The sequence below is a fragment of the Nelumbo nucifera genome, chromosome 5 (assembly GCF_055504915.1).
Source record: "Nelumbo nucifera cultivar China Antique chromosome 5, China Antique-T2T, whole genome shotgun sequence".
Lineage (NCBI taxonomy): Eukaryota > Viridiplantae > Streptophyta > Magnoliopsida > Proteales > Nelumbonaceae > Nelumbo > Nelumbo nucifera.
In genome coordinates, this window is record NC_142653.1 from 18,898,299 (window position 1) to 18,908,060 (window position 9,762).

The following is a 9,762-nucleotide window of genomic DNA, read 5'->3' on the forward strand; positions in this document are numbered from 1 at the left end:
TGATTTGCTATGCAACTGCTGTACATGGTCATAATCGTAGAATCAATTCATAAAACTCAAGAAGTTTTCTCTCTTTGGGAGGTTTCCTCTCTTGGTTTCCAGAGATTTACTCTCTCTCTCTCTCTCTCTTTCTCCATCCTTTTCCCCTTCTCCCTTTCCCTCACTCCTCTCTCTCCTCCGTTCCATTTCTCATTCACTCAATCGGTCTTCTCTCTTTTTTTTTTATCTTTTTTATCTTTTTGCAGGGATTTTGGTACAGGCGGCTGACTCTTCCTTAATGATTTTGGTGTTGGGCGGTGGCCGTCATCACTACTTTGGCTTTCACTGTGGATGGCTGTTTCCCAATTATATTTCACCGGCGTTCGCGGTTTCTAGTGGTTGCAATTCCAACGGTTTCTAGTGGTTCACAGTTCCGGCGATTACAATTCTGGCAGTTACGGTTCCAGATAGTTCCAATTCCTTGGTGGCCATTGCTTTTCACCTCTCATGCCTTTTCAGATTCTCTATCTTTACCTTTGTGAGGTACTACCATCTTTACCCCTCATTTAGAGTGGTTGGAGATGCGTTCACTTGTTTCTTCTATTGATGATTCTGCCTTACTTATGTTAGTTGCAATTCTACTTTTTTTTTCTCTTTTATCCATTGTATGTATTTCGTTCTTTGTAATGAATTGTATTTACAATTTCTTTTTTGGTATTATTTTCATTTCTCTGTATCCATACAAGTTTTATTGAATGAAATATGACATTGACGCGTTTTTCCTAAACGAGCGATCACACACTCATTGCATATATACAGCCACGGTGTGCTGTGTGCAGCACATTCACATCCGGAGTCAACCTTTTCTCATTTTATTCCCCCTTTACTTTTGTTCTCAGGAGAGTGATTGTGTCGGTTGGTCCCAACCAACTTTTAAAAAAGGGGACACGCTCCTATTTTATTAGCGATAAAGAATTATGGCAAAGGCCAAAAACAGTTACTTAAGACCTTCGTCTTTTCATTGCTAGCGTCATCAAATACGTAAGGTTATGATTTTTCTTTTTATTCGACTATGACACGGAAATGATATGATATTCTAATCAGTCGATGGTAGCCAGTGAAGTATTATTACTTATCAAAGTCAATACAAAGGATATACAAAGGATTGTACGGTCACAATTCATCTTGTATTATATGAAATGAACAATATTCCCACATTTTAGCATTTTCCTTTTAATAATATATAAAAGAGAATATCTTGAGAAGAATCAAACAGTTAGGGCTGTTTATCAAAAAAAAGAAAAAAAAAAAAGAGGGCTGTTGATGGGTCCTTTCTGCCCAAACTGAACCTAATAAATTATCTCGATTCTTGTTCTATGATTTTGTTCATCATATCAGTTCTACGGACGTGGCAAAAAGTTGACCCAGCCCGTGAACCCGATTCAACGCAACCCAAAAAACCAGATTAGGGTCTCATATTTAGTTACCTGAATGTGAGAATGACCTGACCCAACTCGACCCAAAAAAAACTGGATTGGGTTGGGTTGGGTCATGGATCAATCTGCTTACCCGATTGTCAAGTCTAATTGAGACTATTTATGCATTGTTAGAAGTTTACATTCTTTACTTTTTTCTATTTAATCTTTACTCTTTAAATTGTTAAATGTTCAAGTTTTTTTATTTTATATTTAGAATTTTAAGGTTAATTCCTTTAATTTTGACATCTTCATGTAGTTTTCTTTATTTTTTAAATTGTAGTTTTTTTTGGGGGGGGGATGACCTGAATTGACCTGACCCATGGATTAACTCTAACCCAAACATTTAAGGTTAGGGGTCTAGCATTTGATAACCCAACCCAAAATTCAACCCGACCCGAAATCAACCCAAAGTGTCTTGACCCAACCCAATTGCCAGGTCTCCGCTTCTTGTTTATCCTCAACCGATTAACAATTTACCTTATTATTTAAATAAATAAACAAAATTTTCAAATAATTGCATCCACCGGGACTATTAATTGAGACAGTTTTGATTTGAATCTATTATTTTATTACATTTAATAATCAAATCAATACTAATTCTACTTAAACCTAACCCATTAACACTACACATTTCGTTCCATCATAAAAGTGGGACCCGCTATATATAAGATGTGCGGGGTAAGGAAATAACATTCTGTGAGAGGAGAGGAACCAAATTCCAGAGTCTGCATGTGAAATACCTTGAGTTAAAAACTTAAAATACCCGTTATACTTGAAACAAAACAAAACACCATTGTCTGTGCTTGAATCCTATTTGGTGAAAAAACGTGTTTGTCATCTGTATCAGCACTGACACGGATTTTTATGCATTCGATATTTGAGGGGGAATTTTATTGTGATATTCCCCACATCAGACTAGCATTAATTACCGTTCCAGAACGGCATGTGTACCTATGGACCGTTACAAAACCCCGACAATGATTTGGTTTGGGCACAACTCCCCAGTTGTTAATATCTTATGGATTTGGACAATTGGACTCTTGGGTTTTGGCTTACAGCTTGTCATCCCACAAATTTTGTAATAGGGGAAATGGGCCCCTTTAGTTGTTAGAATTGGTCTTTTGTCTTCTCGTAAATGGCCCACTGGGCCTCAATCCGTGAAAACAGTACAAATGTAAATATGTACAGTATAAATACATAAAAAATAATATAAAGTATAAGGTTTTACACTTTATATATTTGTATTTATACTTTTTAAATTAAGTTTAATTAAAAAAATTAAGCAAGAATAAGGGAGATTAAATCAACCCCTCACAAGATTGCCCCCATAATGTCCCACAGCATTTCGGTCGTATATTAAGAACATCTCCTGATAATAATCTCAAAAATAATAATGTTATCATCCGGAGATGCTCTCAATATACGACAAGACGTTGTGGGGGACAATCTCGTGGGGGGCTGATTTAAACTCAGAATAAGGTTTTGATATTTTTTATTTTATGAAATTGTAAGTCCCTCTATCTGGGGCCTATTAATCACAATATTTTGATTCTTCACAAGTGGTGGGACCAACGAAAACATAGAAAAACAAAGAGTTGGATGAATTTGTTTTTATGGAGAAATAATAATTATATTCTACCAAAAAGGAGTTACATCTGTCCAGGTTCATTTGCAACAAAACATCTTCTCTTCAGAACCAAAGTGATGGGAATAATAAATAGTCATGCTACTACATTGGAATGACAATCTTGTCCTTGAAAATTTAGAAAATTATGATATACTAACCTAATTACTTTTTATATAAAGCAATTAGATAGGCATATAGTTGCGGGGCTGTCAATTGACCCTAACAATTCGATATCCAATCCCACATTTGATCTAATTATCTCATGTTAAAACCTAGTAATTGGATGAAAAAAGTGAATAAAAAGAAAAAAAGAAAATGAGTGCAATTGTGTGTATAAGATAATAAATAATTAATTAATTTTCATTTTTCTTTATTTAAATAACAATTAATGAGAGTCAAATCGAAATTCAAGTCGAGTCTGATATTTGGATTTGATGTAGCTGAATCCAACCATACATATATCAAGAGATTCAATTACTACACTAATAAATAATATAGTATTTAACTAGGATGCATTCACTAATATTAGTCTCATGTTAAATCCAAATCTAAACTGAATACATTAAAGTGTGCTTTATTTTTTCATTGGTTCATCTATTATAAAACTTACTTTCATATTCAACAATATCTACTTACCATCATCAAGTTCAGCCAATCACCATATTTGCTACACACTGTAGTTTGTAGATTTTGTCATTAATTTTTTAATTACCTTTCTTTACACTTTTTTATTATTTTTAAATTTTTAAATTTTATTTTACAAAACCTTGGCTTATGATACACATTTTCTTTTGATTTCTTTTGAAGGGCTACACAACAGGGATCTCTCCAACTAGGGGTGCAAATGGATCAGATCATAATCGGATAATCTAATCACCCCCTCCAATATGATATGTGTGTTATTTATTTATTTATAAACATGTTATTTATATTACATTTTTTAATTTTTTATATTATTTATAAAAATATATGTAAATATATGATGAAAAATATTTGTATTTTTTTATTTTTCTTTATTAAATATTACATTTTCTTTTCCTTTTAATAATTTATTTTTTTTTTAAAAAACCAGATCGGATCAAATTCAGGTATCCAACATTCTGATGAGATTCGAATTCCAATATGCAATCAAATCGAATTCGAATTCGATCTGATCCGTTTAAATCCCTAAGATAACCCATCCCCAAACCCATATTCCAAATTCTCCATGATGTTACTGTTACATGTAGTGACAAATTTGTTACGGGGAGGAGGAATAAAGCATTTACCCTAATATAATCAATCAAAACGGAATTCTGGAGATGGACAAATTCGTCTTTTCTTAATGAGGACGCAATTAATTGACTTTTGCAACTTTTCTTTTTACATTTATTCTTATTTTAGTGGTCCCTATCAACATTTTTTTTTTTTTGTTGCGTAGGCTACATGTTTTGTTTTGAAGTTCCAATTTTAGAATCTGCGAAGAGTCGTGCCCTAGAATCCGAACCCTCCATCTGGAGTGAAATGCCTAAACCTCCGTCCATCCGTCACCCTTCCTGGTGGCATTCCTGCAAATTACTTGAAAGAAGAATCTTCTTGGTGGATTTCAATTATTCAAATAATATAATTCGTCACTCACCGGCAATCACACTCCACTCGTAAATGCGTAAACCTTCTCTATATAAAGGAGGCGAGGCGATTCTCAGGCGGTGGTATACATCCACGATTTCTCGGTTTAGTTTTTTTTGGGTTTTCGGTCGCGTCGTACCTTATTTTCGAAAGGAGGGAAAGAAATGGCGGAAGAGGGACAAGTGATCAGTTGCCACACTGTTGAGGCCTGGAACGAACAGCTCCAGAAGGGAAACGAGTCCAAGAAATTGGTACCTCTTACAAATCTTTCATTCCATCCTTTTATGTTTATTTAATTATTTTGCATGATTTAGATGGGAATTTTATTCTTAGCATTTTAAGGCATGTAGGTTCTGGGTTGCATTTACTAAATGATTTCTCCGGTTTAGTTTTGTTTGGTCTCCATTTTTATATCGTGATTTGCTAGTTCTTTTTGGGCTCCAAAGGTTAAGCTGGATTTCGTTGATCATTGATGGGTTTGGTTTGGTGTGCTTTATCTGACTTAATCTGTTCTGATTTTGGGTGCTCAAGGAGTTGTTACAGTGCTATTAATATGGGCTTCAGATGATGGATTTAATTTTTTGTTTGACGGATTTATCTCTGTTTCTCTGTCCGATTGTTATTATCTTGGGGCTTAACGAGTTATTCTCAGAGTTTTTTATACATGCCTTCTTCCACTTGGTCGGATTTTTTTATCCCTAATTTGTTTTCTACGGTTTGGGTTTTAATGTTCTAGTTTATGTGATTTCTGCTGATTGTTTTATTCTATTTTATTTATAGAAAAGCCTGCGAGATGAAAGGGGTATAGCCAAGCTTGTTTCGGTTTTCATAAAAGGATTAGTTGCCGATTGTATGATCTTTTTTGTTTTCCTTCCAAAGTATGATATTTGACTGACTTCTCTACTTTACAAAGTGTGTTGGTCCAATGAAAGGGGTAATTTATATTTTCATATGGGAAAATACTTAAAACCCTAACTTATATTCCTTACTTTTTCAAAGAAAATTTCAAAATGGCAAGTGAGTGACATACATATATAAGAGAAGAGATGGCTAAAAGACTAAAAGAGGGATAAAGTACCTAAATAAGTCTCTTAGTCTTATTTGAAATATGCAATTATATTTGTTTCAACAATTCGTGAAATTTCATTAACAAATTTCATTTTTTAATAAGTTTCTCTGATTTTTTTAGAGATCAAATATCTTAGTGGAATTTCCCCGAAATTGTCCTAATTCCGCCGGGCAAAATGTCCATTGGCGTCAGAATCGTGAATAGGAGTAATCATTTCTAACCCTGGTTGGCCTGGGCCCAGTCCGGCCTATATGTGTGTGTTATACTTTATAATATTATATTATATAGAAAAATATTATAATATGGCACATACAATATATTTTATATATAAAGACATAGGACCAAAGCCCAGCCCGGCCCATGATCGTCCCTGATTGTGAACCATGCTTGCAACCTGACCACATGTTCAGATTTATTTTGGTTTTCTCTTGGCTTCGGTATTTTACCCACAGTGTAGTATGCCATGCCTACCTCTCATATCATGTGCCATGGGTGTGGGCTACTGGGCTGTTGATTGAATATCTATAAATTATGTTATTTGGTGACTGTATATCATGGAGGGATCAGAAAACAGAAAGTTAATTGCTTGATCATCTGTTCCTAGAAGTTTCATATTTGAACCTAAACTACCCAGTTACTACAAGGACATTGTTGGACAAAGTGTAGGACATGAAATTTAGAATGAAAATTGAAGTGTTCAAAACTACATGGCAGAACTTTACAGGTATTTGGGTATCAAATGTTTAAACTTTCTCTAGTTGTAAATCTGGTGTAGGTGTCTGACTCTTGATCCAGATATGTAGCTCAACTCCCTGTCTGGTCTTGGCCACACAGGTGGTTGTAAAGGTTTTTGGAGCTTCCATATCATAAGCAGTAGTTTACTTTTGGTGGTGAACCTCTTATAAATTGTCGTGTGTGTTATTGTGGGACTCATCTATTGATTATCAATTTCATAGGTATGGTCTAATTCCAAATACTCCTGGACTACCATCTCAGAAGAATTACAAGGTTTAGGCTTTAATTTTGGAGTTAGCAATCCATTAATAACCTAATGCTTTAGCATTTATTCTGGGAGACCTGGATGGTGTGGTTGATTTAGATGCATTTTGGTTGGGTTGCTTTAAAATTTGAATGCAAGTGAATGATGTTCACTTTAGATGGTTAAGTTTCACCTAACATAAATATGGTAATGATACCTAATTACCTATCTGTTTCAAATTTTGCTTCCTGAGGAACATTAGAAGGAAAGGAATTATTTGTCTTTATCTGATATGGTTGTTGTCAAGGTTGTTTGTTTTAAGGAACTATGGCTGTGTAGAAATTCAAAGTTATTGTCCAATAATTATTACTTATTTATTGCATCCCTTTCCGTACCTCATGGTTTTGCTTGATTATTTATCGTATCTGCCATGGCTGATTGCATATTTGGACCTTGGATGCTGCCATAATGCGGCTTTACATTTTTTTTTTCCTTTTTCCTTGGAAGTTGGAATCATATTGCCTTATTTACTACCGCCAAGAAGTTTCTTACCAACTAAGCATCTATAGACCTGCTTCATGTGACTTTATCTTTGCAGCATTTCTCTTTTGAAATGCTTTGGTGATTTTGTCATAGATTCTTAAAAAAAAAAATTACATTCTTAAAATAAGTTGCAAGTTTTGGTGATTTTGTCAAGCTATGTTTGCATTTATATCTATCTGATGTAGCCATAGATTCATAGCAACAACCAACGTGATTCATTTTCTTATAGGTATTATATGTTTTATTTAATCCTGGCAAAATGGAAGGAGCATGCCATCATGTTTTACAGTGCTGTTCTTTAAGTATATGTTAAGAGTTCAATGTTTCTAGGAACTAGGGAATAGGGAGGCTGATAGATCAAATTTTAGGGCTTCCTTCAGGTTATATGGTATTGTTTTCTGGCTGATGATGGTTAAAAAAATGAATTGATTGCTTGCATTTTGATTTTCAAGAATAGAAGATAACCCAAGTTTGGCTCGCTTCTGTATGACCGGTTTGTCTAAATTTAACTCTAAATTATCGATCCTTGTCAGATTTTGGATCACAGAAGATTTAAAACTGGGAGAAGTTACCATGTTTGGATTTACTCTTTCTGATTTGCTTAGTGTGAGTTGAGAGAAAATTAGTTTCTATGAGGAAACAAGAATCCGTGCTTTATAGCCCCATTGGGTTTGGTGTGCTTTTTAGTTTTTATCTGCCCTTCGAGTTACTGCTTGATTGCTTTTAAGCTAAATTCCACTTTGTAGTTTGCACTGCTGCAATTTTTTTCCCAGGGAAGCAGGAATTCGAACGCTCCAAGCTCTCCACCACCTACACTGATAATGTATTTAATAATTTGACTTCAGCTGCCAATCAAAATGAGATAAAGATATTTCTTTTAGAACCATGAATTCGCCACTTTTGGACTAAACTTGACTAAAGTCTTCCAACTTCCACCGCCTAAACTGATAATATATTTAATTTGACTTCTCAACATGACTATGAAGGTTTCGTCATAGGATGATTCTTAGATGAGGTCTTCTCACGGTCCCATCAATCAACTTAGTAGCTTGACATGGATGTTCAAATTCCTTGCTTGGTGACTCTTTGCAGGTCGTGGTTGATTTTACTGCTTCATGGTGTGGGCCATGCCGCTTCATGGCTCCAATCCTGGCAGAACTGGCAAAGAAGCTGCCTAATGTCATTTTCCTGAAGGTGGACGTTGATGAATTGAAGGTAAACAAATACATTCTCTTTGTCTCGTATCTGAATGAATACAATGTCTTCGACAATCAACCCTTCCTCTCAATGCAATACCTTGAAACACGTTGAGTATCTTACTTGTGATTGTTTATGGAAATTCACCATCTGCAGACTGTTGCGACTGATTGGGCTGTGGAGGCAATGCCAACCTTTATGTTCCTGAAAGAAGGGAAAATAGTTGACAAGATTGTGGGTGCAAGGAAAGAAGAGCTGCAGCAGAAGATTACAGCTCACATGGTTGCATAAATATATTTTCTAGTCCTGTGGAAAAATAGACCTTCGTATAAACTCTATCTTGACATCAGTTACTTGTTAATCCCGTAAACGGTGCTTTTATTTCTATTAATAATACCCGATGACATTTGCATAGTTTATTGTTGAATTCCAGTTTCCAGTGCTAGTATTACAACCCTGATGAAATAGAGATACATAGCGGTGAATGTCATTTTGTATTAGATTCCGGAACCTGGAATGGGTTCCTCCGGTTGTGAATGGTCTGGTGCTCTAGTAGTCGGTTTTGAGTGATATACATTAGGTTTCTTTCTTAATCCATTTACGCCGTGGCTATTTGAAATGGAATTAGGCTGCATTTGGGAGTGAGTGTGGGAGGTGAGAGCTTCTCTAACAAGTAACAGCCGGGCGGGCAAAATTTTGGGTCCATAGCATCTAATGATAAAACCCAAATTTTTAAATAATATAATAGACAAAAAGTATTACAAAAGGCCCAAGCTAGGCTGGACTTTGTTAGGCACTGAGCTCTTATTGAACGGAAAATAGGGTATGGGTAATGGGTAAAATGGGTCTGATTTAATTTGTTGGTTTGGTTTGTTTGGACTTTGAAGGCTTTTCATTGTTGAGCAATGTATATGAATATGATCACCCCAAATAACTAGGGAGGGCAATTTTTATTTTTTACCCTATCCGCTTGTATTCTTTGATGGGTTGGATTTTTTGTTTGGAGGACGGGTTTTGGTATTTTATAACTCAAATGGGTATTTGAAGGGTATGGTGATCATTTCTGATCCATGTATTGTTGAAGGATAGGGTCAAAGAGGGTTTGGCATTTTCATGTGTAGGAAGGGTTTGGATTTTTAAAACTACAGATACTGGGAGGTTTAGGGAAATAGGTAGGATTTATAAACCCTCTCTGAATCCATCCCATTGCCATCCCTACAAATAACTGGCCCTAATAAAAGATCAGCTTCAGTGTTCACACCGTTTGCACAGCCTTTTATAG

At 35.2% G+C, this 9,762-nt stretch overlaps 1 protein-coding gene across 1 annotated transcript; it reads left to right on the forward strand.

Moving 5' to 3' along the window:
- The first annotated feature begins 4,722 nt into the window (after positions 1–4,722).
- LOC104595587 (thioredoxin H-type-like) lies at positions 4,723–8,907 on the forward strand. The gene is made up of 3 exons (XM_010256370.3): positions 4,723–4,943; positions 8,376–8,498; positions 8,637–8,907. Exons 1-3 carry the CDS (start codon positions 4,857–4,859, stop codon positions 8,769–8,771), a joined length of 345 nt encoding a protein of 114 aa, XP_010254672.1. The 5' UTR covers positions 4,723–4,856; the 3' UTR covers positions 8,772–8,907.
- Positions 8,908–9,762: the final 855 nt, after the last annotated feature.